Source organism: Protomyctophum bolini (genome assembly GCF_963924005.1).
Source record: "Protomyctophum bolini genome assembly, chromosome: 3".
Classification (NCBI taxonomy): domain Eukaryota; kingdom Metazoa; phylum Chordata; class Actinopteri; order Myctophiformes; family Myctophidae; genus Protomyctophum; species Protomyctophum bolini.
In genome coordinates this window covers 33,474,259-33,490,687 of record NC_137864.1, presented here as the reverse complement: position 1 = coordinate 33,490,687, position 16,429 = coordinate 33,474,259, and the positions used below count along the sequence as shown (strand labels likewise).

At 44.8% G+C, this 16,429-nt stretch overlaps 1 protein-coding gene across 2 annotated transcripts in view; it reads left to right on the top strand.

Annotated features, from left to right (window-relative positions):
* Window positions 1-16,429, top strand: part of fat1a (FAT atypical cadherin 1a) — a 91,570-nt gene that overhangs the window by 31,944 nt on the left and 43,197 nt on the right. For both annotated transcript variants that reach the window (XM_080759753.1, XM_080759752.1), the window contains exons 5-7: window positions 7,757-8,086; window positions 9,490-9,706; window positions 11,211-11,350. In XM_080759753.1, the coding sequence (XP_080615879.1) occupies window positions 7,757-8,086; window positions 9,490-9,706; window positions 11,211-11,350 (687 nt within the window). The remainder of the gene's footprint in view (window positions 1-7,756; window positions 8,087-9,489; window positions 9,707-11,210; window positions 11,351-16,429) is intronic.

The following is a 16,429-nucleotide window of genomic DNA, read 5'->3' as shown; positions in this document are numbered from 1 at the left end:
TAAGAAGTGCCTCGATTTCATTTATATGTTTAACCACATAAACCCCTGTTGTCTAGACTTAGAGAACTGGACTTGAATTACAACTGTGACCACCGTTTCCATCTACCGAATCTACAGGCGTTGCGACCCATTGTGAGCTTGCAGGTCAGCTATTTTTGGCTAATGTTCCCCCCAGAATATGGATGCTGCAAGTTTTTTGAGAAAATTAGAACATTTGGAAAAACAAAACACACACATTAGGCTTCCTCGTCTGAGACTCCAAGTCTGCTTCAAGGTCAACACTAAGTTCCAAAAAGGCAAAATCTCTCTCTCTCTCTCTCTCTCTCTCTCTCTCTCTCTCTCTCCGCTTTTGTGTCAGCCTACACAGAGAAATGAGAAGTGTTCTCTTAACTTTCAAAGATAAAATGAACTTGTAGTTTTTTTGCGGTGTTCTTTGGCAAATGGCCAGGTGTTGCCAACGGGGGGAGTGTCTTCACCGGATGGACAAGGACGAGTAACCTCACCATGTTCTGATTTCCGGGGGAGGAGGGGTTTGTGTGTACGTGTGTGTGTGTGTGTGTGTGTGTGTGTGTGTGTGTGTGTGTGTGTGTGTGTGTGTGTGTGTGTGTGTGTGTATGCGTGTGCGTGTGCGTGTGTGTGTGTGTGTGTGTGCGTGCGTGCGTGCGCGTGCGTGCATGTGCGTTGGTGACTGTTGCCTTTGTTCTTCCCCACTGTTGCGTCTCGGGGACAGAGCATGCCGGGACAGGAAGGCAGAGTTAACGGAGAGAACCGATGCCTGAACTTGTGGATTTTTAATTGAGATCACTGCTCTCTCTCTCTCTCTCTCTCTCTCTCTCTCTCTCTCTCCTATCTCTGGTCTATCCCTCCTTCATTCTGTCTCTCTCGCCTCTCTTCTCTCATTTCTCCGTTTCTCCGCTCTTGTTGTGCTTGTTGATGCAGCCACACTTGCCTTCTTGCCAGCAACAGAGAAACGCGAGCAGATTGGAGGTCATTTAATGACCGTTAGAAGGTTGCACAACGGGGCACGGTGCCACAGTCGGTAGTGCTGTCACCTCACAGCTAGAAGGTCCTGGGTTCGATTCCCTGCTGGGGACGCTGTGGGTGCTGGGGGGCGTGTTCCCCCCTCTGCGTCATCAGTACCCATACCCGAGGCGGGGTTGGCGAAAGGCCTTTCTGTGTGGAGTTTGGTAGGTACCCTCACAAAAAACATGCAGTAATCCTGATCTCTAAACTACCTCCCCCTGGCCAGCCGGGGCGCCTGATGGAGGGGAAAGGAACTGGTCGGAATAACGTGTTCCTTTCACGCACTACGTCCGGCCGGGGAAATTTCCTCCCCATCAGGTGAAAAGAAGCAGCTTGGACTCCTCATGCATAGAAGGAAGCATTAGGTCAGTCCGCTGCCCCATCAGGTTGGCAGAGGAAGTGTAGCGCTCAGGATTACATAGATAATTGACACTGGGTGAAAAAAATGGGTTGCAAAATCGTGGGATCAAAATTATAGAAAAGAAAGGTTGCAAACACCCCACAAGCCCAGAGGTGTGTGTGTGTGTGTGTGTGTGTGTGTGTGTGTGTGTGTGTGTGTGTGTGTGTGTGTGTGTGTGTGTGTGTGTGTGTGTGTGTGTGTGTGTGTGTGTGTGTGTGTGTGTGTGTGTGTGTGTGTGTGTGTGTGTGTGTGTGTGTGTGTGTGTGTGTGTGTGTGTGTGTGTGTGTGTGTGTGTGTGTGTGTGTGTGTGTGTGTGTGTGTGTGTGTGTGTGCGTGCGTGCGTGCGTGCGTGTGTGTTTGACCGTGCTTTTATACTTTGAGCGTACAGCAGGCTGCGCTAATTGTAGTCCGGGACCACAGTATGTAATGATAGTGAAGGGGACAGGGTGGGAGGAGTACACACACACACACACACACACACACGCACGCACACAACCGACAGAGACACAGACTCAGACTGCGTTGGCAGTCCCCTGAGGCAGGCGTTTAGGAGATGTTTTATTATGTCTCATCCTCTCGTCTTTATCCCTCCATCTACATCTCGCTGATGAATGAAATCAGCCTCCGCTTCAAAAAATGGAATGTCAAGGTCTTCAGTGAGACAAAGGAAATGCCTTATGCACTTTCGGCAGAGTGGCTCTTTAAGATATAAAATGACCTGGTCCGTACAATGAGGTTACCGGCGCTGTCGGGCGGACACTCCGTATTTCGTGTTTTGTGTGTTTTCTCATAATTGAATGCCATATTTCTTTGTATGACATTATCACGTAAAAAGTAGTGAAAATAGCTTGAGAGGGTTACACACTAGATATGTTTAGCAGGAGCTGAGAGACGATTCCCAGGCTACAACTCCAGAAAGCAACTCCTCCTCCTCAAAGTCCCCTGCAATTTGTTCTGTCTGCATCATCGCCTCCGCTGCCAGCCAGCGTTTGAACGCCATTGTGCCGGTCCAAGTTCAGCCGGAGCCTAATTCAAAGAGAGCCCTCCTTGCCCCTGGAAAAACCATGACGCTGGGTTATTTACTAAACGCATCCATCCCGAGTCCATAAAAATCCCTCTCACTTTGTCCTCCCTTGATGAAACGCCTCTAGACGTTTAATAACCATATTACACACATTCTGGCTCATATCGGCTTCTTTCATGTCTGGCCAAATCCAACACCCCATATTCTGTCCAGCCTGTCCTGCTGGACATCTTTATCTCCAATGGACTCTCCCTGTCAGATCCACTGTTTTTCCACCCGACGTGACGGATTCGAGGTCGCAGTGATGTGGTTGTGCGAACATTACGCTTCCCAAGTCGTAAGAAAGTTACAGTTGGCGCTGGGAAATAATACATGCATTATGTCAACGCTGCAGTCCTTAAGTTTTATGTAATTTCTCTCCCTCTGCCGATGGAGAGTGAACTGCAATGATGTGCGAACCACGGCCCATCTAGGGCATGGTGCGCAGGCTGCTTCAAATAACTTATTTGATACCGCCACCAAAATCAGAATGTCCATTTCTCAGTAGGGAGAGTAGGGAGACCTCCATCACTGCAGATATTATATTGTACGTATTCTATCATACATTTACAATCAAGATTATTATTATCATTTTTTCACTAATTATGAAGCTATTTAAATTAAATGTTGTACTTTTAACACTTTTTAGGACAGCAGGATCGCTGTAACCTTTGATCTAAATAACTTGAAAGTGGCGAAGTGTGTGTGTGTGTGTGTGTGTGTGTGCGCGGGTGTGTGAGTGTGAGACTAGTGTGAGTGTGAGTGTGTGTGTATGTGTGTGTGTGCGCCCGCGAAACGCAAACACACGTGAGTTTTGTGGGATTCTAGCAGGAAGCTCTTTATTGAGGTAGTTCTTCCGGTAGGGGGAAGGACCCCTGAACCTGGTGACCCCCCCCACACACACACAGACCCCATGGTTTCCTTATATCCTCGGAGAAGCTGATTGCCTGTGTGTGTGTGTGTGTGTGTGTGTGTGTGTGTGTGTGTGTGTGTGTGTGTGTGTGTGTGTGTGCGTGCGCGTGTGCGTGTGCCTGCGTGCGCGCGTGCGTGCATGTGTGTATTAGATGCCACCCCAGTGAATGCAGCCCTGAAATCCTATCTAGTGCTTCAAAAGCTTTTGTTGCACTCTAGCTTATAGAAACATAGGAGAGAGAGAGAGGTTCACTCTAGCTTATAGAAACAGAGGAGAGAGAGAGGTTGAACATGTGGAGCAATTAGGGTGGGGGTGGGGGGGTGGTGTGACTGTTGTTAGGGTGGGGGTGGTGTGAGTGTTGTTTGCACCAGATGCCAAGGGGGGGTGGAGGCAATGCAGGGGGGCTTTCAGCTTTTATGATGAGATGGATGGGGGTTGGTGTATTCAAGTGTGTGTGTGTGTGTGTAATTATATCTGTGTGAGACAAAGGCAGTATGGGAATGTGACTGCACATGTGTGTATATCTGTGTGTTTGTGTCTGTCTGTGTGTGTGTGTGTGTGTGTGTGTGTGCGGGTCCGGGACACATCTCTTATGTCTGTATGCGTACAGCCGTACATGTGTCCGTGCATGAGTGTGTTTGTGTGCTGGCGTGTGTGTGTGTGTGTGTGTGTGTGTGTGCGCGTGTTTGCGTGTTTGAGAGGGTAATCGTTGGTTCATCATGATTGAGCCAAAGTAGGGGGGGGGGGGCGTTAGGTTGAGCTCACGCCGGGCTGCAGTCGGTGGTCTGAGTGGGAGCTCTAGTGGTGGCCAGGGAGCCATGCGTCTGAGGTGTGTGTGGGGTGGACATGTCAGGACATGCTCCGCTGCCAGTGCAGACCTGCAGAGGGAGCGTAAAAAGGGAGCAAAGGAAAAAGCCGAAGACAAGAGGCGATTGTTCCCCTCTGTTCACCAGCTCTCCTTCAGTCGTTCATTGATTTCCTGTTATAGGCAGACAGATCTGGTATAGGATGCAGTTTGACTGTTTGCGCCGAGCGTTTGTGCATGCATGTGCGCCGGGGTGCAAAAATGTAATTAAAAAAAATCTAAAATGTTGCTGCAATATCACCAATGAGAGTTACCACCGTTTTAAATGCTATTAATTTTTTTTGAAAGATGCTTGTGAACATAAGTGCTAGTTTGACCTCTTCAAAATGCTCTAATCTTAAAATAATAATTAACAACCAAAAATAGCCAATCTGCTCCAAGCTCTCAGTGCATCTATTTGTTCTGCTGTACATCATGCTTCCATAGAAGACATGCTGAATTATATGGAATCCAAATCATGATTGAAATCAGTCATGGTGACTGAGAACTTTAACCCATGAATATTGTTAAATATTATACACAGCAAAAGATTTTTATACATTTGCTAGATTGACAGTTCAGCGACAAATGAGAACTAAACAAGACAAGGTAAAAGGGGTTGCAGATACGATCTGTGTGCTTAATGTGTGCACATAACAATACAAAGCCAATTGGCGGGCTCAAAACCGGATCTGATCAGTAAATAGAAACCGCTCCCCGAAAATCAACCATTAGGTCGCCTGGTGATTTATGACCCCTCGCGGGTGTCCGGGTGTGGACTCTAATTCCCGGGAGACTTCCGGGAGAGGTGTCTGAGGTGATGTCTGAGGATACAAGTAAGCTAGGTGTGTGTGTGTGTGTGTGTGTGTGTGCGTGCGTGTGTGTGTGCGTGCGTGCGCGCGGTGTGTGTGCACATGAGTGCGTACGCCGTACACACATGCACAGACACACAACTTTATCGTACTATATTCTTTTTCTGTAGCCCTACTGATTCTCTACCACCAAACAAGAATCCTCTCGTAAATCCTTGGATTTGGGAGAAGCACTTTGTCCTCATAAAGGTAGAAAAACAAGCGAACACACCCGAACACTGTGTTCCTGTGGTTAAGTGTAGTTGTGTTTCGCAAGGTTTATGTTAGCAATAACATTTTAATCAACACAATTTCCTCCATTCCCTTGCCATTACAACAATGTCGGCGTCTGTTGCTCACATTACTGGATGCCGGAGTCCTATCTGGACTTTGTCTACCTTCTGCTTTTTCAATGCCAGAGAGATAACAGGAACTTTACCAGGAGAGCATGAGGGCAGATGAACTCATCTAGCCGTAATGGAAATGTTCATTACGCAGAGAAGGATGGCAAAGCGGCATATCTCTCCCGAGAGAGTGTTCCATGTTAGGAGCACACAGTGATCTTGTCATCTCATTTAATTAATTCTGCCTTCACAAACAGGCAGCTGTTGACGCTTTACGGAAACAAAACAGGGGAAAAAAAGCATTTTGTTTGTAATGGCAACCACGGCACCAAATGGTGTGTGACTGGCCCCAGAGCCCAAAGAGTTTCTGCTAAAGCGCTGAGCAGATGGTTTTAAATGACTTTGTGACATTTGTTCTGGACCTTTTATTTCACCGCTTAAAGCTGGAATTGTTCACATTTCTCCAAGGCCTCAGGATGAGTGCACACACACACACACACACACACACACACACACACACACACACACACACACACACACACACACACACACACACACACACACACACACACACACACAGCCCTAGAGTCTGCGACATGACACTCAGGTTAGTTTAGGTCAGCCTGTGGCCCCTTGGTTTTCATTCAGCTCCCTCAACTGAGCACTTAAATGATTAGGGGTCATTAAAACCGAAGCACAAATTAGCAGAAATGCTAACTGCATTACCAGGAAACAAAAGTTCCTCTGCCGTGACTTAAATCAAGGCATCCAATATACATTAGCATCGCCTCAGTCCGTTGTGTGTAACTATATTATGCACAGTAAAACCCCCAGGGTTCATTTAACTCTTGAGAGTGTACCAATGTAACCAAAATGCAGGCATTTGCAAACTCTTACAAATGAATACGTTAACACTCAGGATCTTACTGTGTTCTTCTGCCTTGTGTTACTGTTGGGGCTTTGCGAGGAGAAAACAATAAGTTTGCAGGTTTGAAATTGATGCATTACCAGAAAATAGTTCTTTTTTTTGGAGCGTTGTTTTATAGAGGCCCCATTTTGTCAGACAGAGGCATATATACGAGACACAGTGATTCATCTTCCACTGCGTGGTTTTTGGAGTTGCTTTATTAGCTGTTCGTATCTTCAGAAAGTAGGCCTGGTCTTTTGACTTTTGCATTGAATCCACTCCTAATAAAGAAGATTAGGAGGGCAAAAGACAGAATAAAGATGAGGTACTATTTCATCTTCAAGCAGGAAAGTAGCGAATGCACATGAGCGGCCTTTGAAACATGCGCACATATGTTTGAGAGAATCAGGATCTGAAAAACACCCTGTGGCAGGCTGGCAGCTAATCCCTTTTTATTTTGACAACCAATCCACTTAGTGGGGATCAGCCCTGAGCAAGCGGAAGAAAAAGTTGTTTTGCTTTCCAGTGTATCTCTGCATTATTCAAGGTTGTGGAAGTAATGACCTTCAAGTATAGCCATCTTGATGTGATGTGTGAGGTAAATGAATAGTTTCAATGTGTCTCTGTGTGCAAAACGTGATAACACTTACATGTCTAGATAGATACATTTCCACTACCTATCTATTCAGCTTGATGATAACATACAGTAAATCTGTGATGGTGAGTACAACCAGGGAGGAGGAGAGATGCCTTGTCTTGAAACACAGCAGCTTGTTGTCATCATAATTCCTCTTGTTTATCGGTAGAGCTCACCTGTTTTACAATGAACCTTTTAAGAATTCACAGTATAGCGTCCCTGGACTCCCTACACTTTCCCTTGGTGTTTCTACATAATTCTCGATGCACCTTGTGTATCTATGAATGTTTTATGATAACAACGTGAAATCACTCACTGTGTGTCTATTTTTTATTTATTTATTTATGTTTTTTACTTTTCCTGACATCGTGCCTGTTTTACCAGATGGATATGGTTGCTGTCGGGCAGAAACCTTTCGACTTTTAGTTTTTTCCCCATATGCCATACTTCTTCATACAAAGGTGTCGGACGAAAATAGAAGATCTGTGTACTGTAGATACTATTGCCATTTTCCCAATTTATGAAACAAATGAGTTCCATTTCTTGAAAGATAACAGTTTTGGACGCACAAGGCAACAGCAACTTGTATGGCACCTCACTGATGACAGAAGAGTTCTCGAATTAATCCAATCCATCACTTAGCCAGACAACCAAACATTAAGCTTTTCTTTTTTTACTTTTTTATCAACCAATCAGGCAATCAGCATATCAATAATTAAATCAACAAATCAAACGGTCAGCTAATAAGTCGATGCTTTTCTTCCTCATTCTCAGATCACCGTCACCGACCATGGTGTCCCGACCAAGTCCACCACGGTGCGTGTCATCGTCAAGGTCCTGGATGAGAACGACAACCGGCCTCTCTTCCTGGAGAAGATCTACAAGATCAAGCTTCCGGAGCGAGAGAGGCCGGAGAAGGAAAGGTCGGCCAGGCGGGACCCGGTGTACCGGGTCATCGCCTCGGACCGTGACACCGGCCCCAACGCCGAGATCTCCTACAGCATCGAGGATGGAAACGAACATGGCAAGTTCTTCATCGAGCCCAAGACAGGCCTGGTGTCCTCCAAGAAGTTCTCCTCTGCGCCGGAGTACGACATTCTCACAGTGAGTATCTCGTTATATTAAAAATGCAATGTATTTTGGATAATAAATATGACAGAAAACATATCTTGAGTGACCAAAATATATACTATTTTGAATATATTGTGAAAATATATTTCGAGGGGCAACATGCTATGTTAAATAATTTTGACAACTAGTGAACAGACAGCTACACATGTCCCCGCTTCAATTAGAGACCTGTGTTGTATGTTGCCCCCACGCTAACTTCTTTCTGCTAATCTACATTCCAAATCTAAATTAAGATCAAGTCATATAATAAATAAATAAATAAAATTGCAACACAAATAACATAACCCATATGGACAGACACAGCATTAATATACACTTATTACAATTATAAACGACACAATATTTGCCCCCCACTCCTTTAAAGAATGCACCAACGCTCATAGAGTTAAACTTTGACTGTGTAGGATGTTTGGATGGGTCTGGGTTAGATGTTTGGCGGTTGTTTAGACTGTCTCTTAGAAGTAAACTGATTTTCATACCAGCTCCAACATGTCGCATCAGCAATGCCATCATATTGACCCGTTCCACCCAATGCTCTCTAGAACTCCCGCTGCCTCCGTCCTTATGTCTCTCTTTATTTATTTCTCACAAGCTGTTGTTAACCTAGCATTTCAGAAAAACAAAACAAAAAAGCAGGCTGTGTGCTTTAAATAGCAGTGAGGATTTTAAGGTAACACATGTTCAATGTATGACTAATTGGCCTGTGTCACCCGAGGCCTATAGCTCCATGCTTTTTTGTATTGAGCTGACAAGTAGTCAAGATGCATGCCAGATGCCAAAGTTATGCTTATCATACTCCCATCAATTCTGCAACATTCTTGTGTACAGTAACATCCAGGGTGTGTTTTGTCTAGTGAATTCTGAAAGAACATCACCTCACGAGAATAAAGGCACATCTCGCTGATTAAAGTGTGGAGAGTGTCAGCAGTTGGAATTTGATCTATTTTTCTCCTTTCACTCTGCAACATAAAACACTGACACCAAATTCTGTCTCGTATCGGAATCCGATGTATTAACAATGTGCATTTGTATGTATTAGGAACTTGTCTCAGGTAAACGATTAGGCAGACCTGTGTCATGCATCAGTATATACCTTCATACCCTTACATCCAATCACAATAAAACAATGGATTGTATCACTGTGCTAACTTACAGACTAACAAAGTGGAAAGTGTTTAGACTAGAGAATCCATTTGTATCAATTTGTAACTACTAGAGTGTACAAATGAAACCAAATGGAGCTTACGGGTATTATTGTATACTCCTAGAGTTAAATTTACACCTTGACAGTTCTTCTGTCCTGGACGCTATATATGAACAAATGGCGCCGGTTCCTGCGTTCATTTATGCGACACAAACATCCACGTCTTCCTCAGATCAAAGCGGTGGACAACGGCCGCCCTCAGAAGTCCTCTACATGTCGCCTGCACATCGAGTGGATCCCCAAACCAGAGGTGCAGGACGGTGCGTCTCCACTGGTGTTCGAGGAGGCGCCCTTCTCCTTCTCCGTCATGGAGAGCGACCCCGTGGCCCACATGGTCGGCGTCATCACCACCGAAACCTCCGACGTTCCCGTGTGGTTTGAAATCACAGGTACAGCACATGCCCCAAGTTTGTGTGCGAGTGCGTTTGTCAAATTAATTGTGGGCGTGCATCTGCCTTTCAGTGTTTCCAGGTCAAATGAATGCACTATATGTAACTGTATGCAATGTGTGTGTGTGTGTGTGTGTGTGTGTGTGTGTGTGTGTGTGTGTGTGTGTGTGTGTGTGTGTGTGTGCACGCGCAATTGTTGCATGCACGTGTATCGGGATAATCTTAATCTAGCTTGTCCTTAACACTAGTACTCTCAGATCTAGTAACTAACCTCTTCTGTCGAATAAGATGAATTTTACTTTCCTTGACTTTGACTACTTAGCCTGAGATGAACTCTGTGCGTGAAACTACTTTTATAATACCTTTTTCTGTGTGAATGCTTGACTTTCTCACTCACTCTGTCTAATCAATTTGTCACTGACATTTTTCTTCTCTTTTCTCTTCTTTATTTTTCTCTGGAATGTTCTGTCTGGATGGATTTATTTTTATTATTATTATTATTCCATTTGCAAGGCGACGTAGAGGCTACTGAGATGTTTTACATTCTTCAGATGGCTTGTGACCACAACTGTACAGCAGAAGGTAGCTGCTGCGTATTTGAGAGATCGCCATGCAGTGTTTGCCTGTCCTGTCTGTGGTGTGGTGTGGTGTGTTGTGAGCTGTGGTTAAAATGTGCTGTGTCACCTCACCACCCCTCTCCCAAAACCATCACATGACATTACATGAATTATAGTGGGAAATTTGGATAAATGGCCAATTAGGAAATGTGTGTATACATATTATAGATTATCGTCCCAGGAATGCGTTGTTGCCGCAGGTTATAATTTGCTTATCACATACATCACACCATAGTCTTAGTTATTCACACAATGAGTAAATAGCAACCTTCCGGGCACGTTGGACGTGTCGATTTCAGTTAGATGGCTCACAGTGATAGTTTAGCGGTGGCGCTCTAGCTGTTGACTAATTGGCAGCTACTCTCCCTCTCTCACACTGTGACGCTGATAAAGCTCCCCCAGTCTCTCTAACTATGTCCATATTTGGGCATAATCAATTGCATCTATTTTCAGGGATCTCCATATATGTTCTTTTGACACAACAGCAATAATCATTGCTATGATGTCAGTCAGCTATAATTTCAGTATTGTGAAAGTATAAAGGTTGCCTAACCACGTTGATTTGCGCTGAGTTGTGGGCATTATCTGGACACAGACGCCCGCCGGTATCTCCATATTATGGCCATATCTGCATGTGCGCCCACCACAACTTCATGTTAGTAGATAATAATGCAGTTTGTATTGTGTAGTTGTATAGCAGTATATTACATGCAGCATTCATCCTGTTGACATTGTTCTCTCAGCCACCCCCTCCTCCCCTGCATTCATTCAGTGTTAGCATTGCGTTGTTAGCTGTCCTGCTATCTCTAATGTTCTGTCCCTCTTCATTGTTTTCCCACATCCCCTCCCACCTCCATCACCACACACACAAAAAAATGACTCGCCAGGTGGCAATTATGACAACCGCTTTGACGTGGGCAAGGCCAGTGGGACACTGATCGTGGCGAGGCCCCTCGACGCCGAGCTGAAATCAAATTACAACCTGACGGTGGAGGCCACAGACGGCACAAGAAACATCAGCACCCAGGTAATTGAACCGCTAATGAAACACTGAATGCCATGACGGCTTGTCATGGTGGTGTGAATATTCTGAACGGAGGGTGGGAGGAGGAAAGAGAGATGGTGACAGACAGACAGAGAGAGAGAGACGGACGGACGGAGGGAACCTTGGCAGTTGGAGAGCTGGAGGAACGTACAGAATGAGGGGTAGGTAGAGGAGGAGAGATGGGAAGTGTAGAGTGAAAGAGGGAACAGTGTTATGTCATCAGTGGTGGAAGAAGTGCCACTTCTTCCACCAAATAGTAGCAAATAATACCACAGTGTAGAGACACGTCATACTTTTGTAAAAGTATTGAGGCATGAACGTTGACTTACAGTACCAAAGTGAAAGTACAAAAATGTAGAAAAAAGGCTCACAGTGATGCTTATTGTTGCTTGATGCTGATGCTTTGAGTTGATGCTTTTTATTTGAATTGAATGTTCTGTGTTGTAATGTGCTCTCTTGTTGCGTCCCATCGAGAGTCTTTAGGTCACGCTATTATATTTTTGTTCATTTTCATCATTTCACTGAGCTGTGTTTACTGTATCTGTGTCTCTACATGGAATACATGTCCCCAAAATGACATAATTAAAAGGATACATTTGAAACTATAGAAATCTCATTAACTTAAAACAAATGGATGTGTGTGTGTGTGTGTGTGTGTGTGTGTGTGTGTGTGTGTCTGTGTGTGTGTGTGTGTGTGTGTGTGTGTGTGTGTGTGTGTGTGTGTGTGTGTGTGTGTGTGTGTGTTTATTTTAAGAAATAGCCCTTTATATCGACAGTACAGTCATGATAATGTATTTGTACTGTATTGTATATTCAGTGCTTGGATATCTATCCAACTAAAGCATAGTTGGCAGGCAGAATATGGCAGGTCGTTGACATTGGAAGAATCCAAGAGGAATTCATAGTTTAATTTGTGGGTAAAAATGTACATGGAAAAGATTTGCTGCTGAAGGATAGTTCACACGTTTGATGGCAGGTTTCACACAAAGGCTTGTCATTGAAATATATCTGAATGATGATGTAGGCCTATTGAGTTCAGGAATGTATAGGTGCATTTTTTACTTTTGAAAACGTAGTTGAGACAATTTCTTGAATATAACCTTGTACAGTAGCTCCATATTTCACATTATATATATTTTTCATAAATTAACGTGACTACTACTTCATCATACAAGAGTGTAACAACATTAGTGAAAGATTTAAGAAAAAACAAACAAACAAAAAAACACTGATGTCGAGAGGTGAGGTTTGAAATGTCTTGGCAAAGCTCTCTCGACTACATATGCCTGCATACAGTACCTTGAAGGTGCTTCCATTTTAATTTGGAAATGCCTGCAACCCTGGATAGCTGTGTTATTTATTTGGTGTTTTGCATTAACTTCTGACAGGCCATTCGAATATCACGATAAAACTTTCCCTTACATGTTCTCCGATGGCAGTTATTCAATAATGGATGAACTTCGGCTGAGATGAAGTTCGGTAGAAATGAAGTGAGACTGAGATCCAGTTCTATGCAGAGATAAAGTTAGGATGAGATGGTTCTTCTGACCCTGGGCTTGAAGCGGTGGTCCCGGTGGTCCACATTCCTCCTCCTACTCTCTGCCTGCCATCTCCTCGCAGCAGCAGAAAGTACTTATTTTTTTCTCCCCTCATCGGCGGGGAGCTCCAGGAATCTTCCATTGTCTCATTCCCCAAGCAGGGCGAGAATGGTGCCGTCTAGCCAGAGGTCTTTTTTTAAAGTGTGCATTCCTCTGCGCTCTCCTTCTTCTTCGTCGTCCCTCTGCTCCTGAGCCGGGGAACACTCTCTAGTCCGTTTGCCTCTGCATGGGATTTTTATGGAGTCAGGGCTAAAGAAATACGATATGCAAGCTTACCCATGCCATGCATCTCGCATCTGCACATCTTGCACCTAGCAAAATGAATGAATATAGCAATATAGTTTTAACAATTTAACAACACAAATCTTGTTTCTGGCACAAAATATTTTAATTACAATTGACATAAAAATGTAGGCTATGAGAACCACTCTGTATAGGATTCACCATGTTTGGCCTACCTCTTCCGCAAAAGGTGGTAGTGGGGGAGGTGTGTGTGTGTGTGTAGGGGTGTGTGTGTGTAGGGGTGGGGGTAGGGGTCGTCCAGTGGACCGCAGCCTGAGAAGAATCCATTTGTTGTCACTACGTATGAATGAGGCTTTTCATCAAACCGACCGAGCCTTGGCCATTGAAGCGCTGCCTTCGCTGCCATCTCAGTGGCGCCCTCAGTTGAACAACCTTCGTAAAAAACGTTCAGGGTCAACAACCCGTTGTCACAGCCGTGGTGTGCACTGGCTTCCACCCTCCTCCATGTCTCTTGTTTGAGATTATTGATAAGTAATTTGGACATGAAAATTTAAGACGGAATTAAAGGTTTGAGGCATTGACACGTGACACGGGTGACGGGCCATAGGTCATATTTGAAGACGCTGATGTGGTATGGGAAATAGCTAGCGTAGAGAAAACCCTTCACCTGTGGTGCTGCCAGAAACGGATATTCAGTGGTGGATATTCAGTTTTTTAACTCAAGTAGAAGTATCAAAACGCCTACTATCATGTTGATATACTTTGTCCTGTACTGTCCTGTACTATACAAATGTATTGAAAAGAACTTAAAGTACCAAAAGTCGAAAGTACTCATTGTGCAGAATGTCCCGTTTCACAAGTTTTAAAACGTATACAAATCTTGAGCTTGTAGATCGGTTATTTTCAAATGGCCTGAAGTGGTTACTCTTTCCACCACTGCGTTCGGATATATTCTAGAAATGAACCTCAGCGGCCGAACTATAGACTTTTTCCAGTCCAAAATGATCACACTCAAAGGTGGTCACGTTCCGAAAACTATAAATATCGCTGTGTTCCGTGGCTTTTGTCCCCTGGCGGCGTGCGTTGACCAGAACAGCTCATATGTCTGTCCACAAAGGAAAATGACATAACACAATTAGTCACGGCACCAACGTGGCTTCAAAGACATGAGGCTTCTCTTTTCTATTGAGGCTTCTCTCTTTTCTATTCAGCGTCGGAGCTCATTAGCATGAAGCCTTTTGTAGGCTCCCCTCGGCCATCACAGTCGATCCTGTTACGGGACTACACAAGGAAGACACACACAAACATCAAACATCTTCACCTCTCTCTCTCTCTCTCTCTCTCTGTGTGTGTGTGTGTGTGTGTGTGTGTGTGTGTGTGTGTGTGTGTGTGTGTGTGTGTGTGTGTGTGTGTGTGTGTGTGTGTGTGTGTGTGTGTGTGTGTGTGTGTGTGTGTGTGTGTGTGTGTGTGTGTGTGTGTGTGTGTGTGTGTGTGTGTGTGTGTGTGTGTGTGTGTGTGTGTGTGCGCGTGTGTGTGCACGCGCGCGCACGCTTGCCCTGGGCTTATTTAACTACATAATCCCGATATCCTTTGTTGCACAACGAATAGTCAAAGTAGACGACCTACCGCCAGGTCGAAGGTGGTTGAGGTGTGAGAAGAAGTATATCTTTTGGGTGTGCTCTGTGCAGATATAATGACAGTTTCTGTTTCTGCTAAAGACATTCATCTGCTGTCATGAATGATTCACCACATGCAGTAGTAGGCCAGAGTACTGATGTTTGGTATTCCATGCATGTTTCTAATGGCTTGTCGGTGAGGATGAGGTGACAGTAGCTCTGAAAGAGCACAGATAGTGCTGAAGTGTGGAGGGGATTGAACCTGTGACATTTCTGTTGCAGGACAGACACTTACCTTGCCACCCACATAGACTGTTGAAAGTTAGTTAAGATATTGCTCAATGAAATTACACTGCATTGTGGTTTTTAATGATTTCATTCTACACAGCCTTGACATTTCCTTAATGAGGTGTAATTACTTTAATTTACCTGTAAGTGGATTTAAAAAAATTATAATTAAATGTTGAGAGTACATGAGTTTATTGAGAGTTGAGAGTACATGGGCTTGACAAAATATATATAAAAAAAGAGATCTCAGCCTTCACAGTTTAAATAAGCTAACAATATACAGAGATTCTGCTGTGTGTGCACTTGCGTGTGGTTTACTAATAGGATGCTGTTTCACCTTTTGTAGTACTGCAGAGTTTCACAGAGCCTGGACTTTCCACAGTTTAGATTTCCACCAACACACACGGCACACCTCGTGAAAGTCTGACTTATCTATTCCTCAAATCAAAGTCATGTGCAGGCCGCACTGCCAGACTGGCTGGCCTATTTCCCCCTCTCCCTGGAATGCATTCTGTCCCCCCCCCCCCCTTCTCCTTACTTCTCTCCGTCCCTCTAACCCTTTCTTCATTTCTGATGCTCAGCCTTTCATTCTAGCTTGCAGAAGCTGTGCATTCTCTCTTTATTTTCTTGTTAGGCCTGGCCACGGCATTGCATTGGATTACAATAATTCTGTTTTTCGGTGTGGGGGTCGGTGGGGGGGGGGTTGGAACGAAAACCTCTGAACATGAACAGCCTACTGTTGTTAATCCTGTGTTGGGAACGTGTACCAGTACACGGTGCCAGTGTCCTGCATGTGCCCAGAATCTGTCACCTGGCAGGGAAGGTGTGTGTGTGCGCGTGGGATGGCATCCTCTCTTGCATGTGCATGGCACCGGGCTGGGTGCTGTGAAAGCCCCCATGTGTCGTGCTTGTCTGTCACGTACAGTACAGATTGCAGATAATTTCTAAGATTTCCTAGATTTAAAAGTGACCCCTCTTCTTCCAACCCCCCCCCCCCTATAATGCCCATTGGGGGAGCTATATTTGCCAGCTATCTTTGGCAAGGAAATTTGGTGTAGAGAGAAAATGAGCAGCCCAAGTACAGAATAATGATATAATATAAATATAAGTCTGGGGGGTTTAAAAGGTTTACGGTCTGGTTAGTCTTGTCCCTCCTCCGGTGTCGTCCGTTGGAGGTTGTCGGCTGTGCTGGGTGGTCCGTGTGGTCCACCGTGGCTCCAGGAAGACGTCTGAGGGATCAGCTGATCCAGTCCAGGGGCTCAGCATTCCAACACAACACGCCGACAAGGAGCACTGCCAACCAGGCAGCCTTGGCC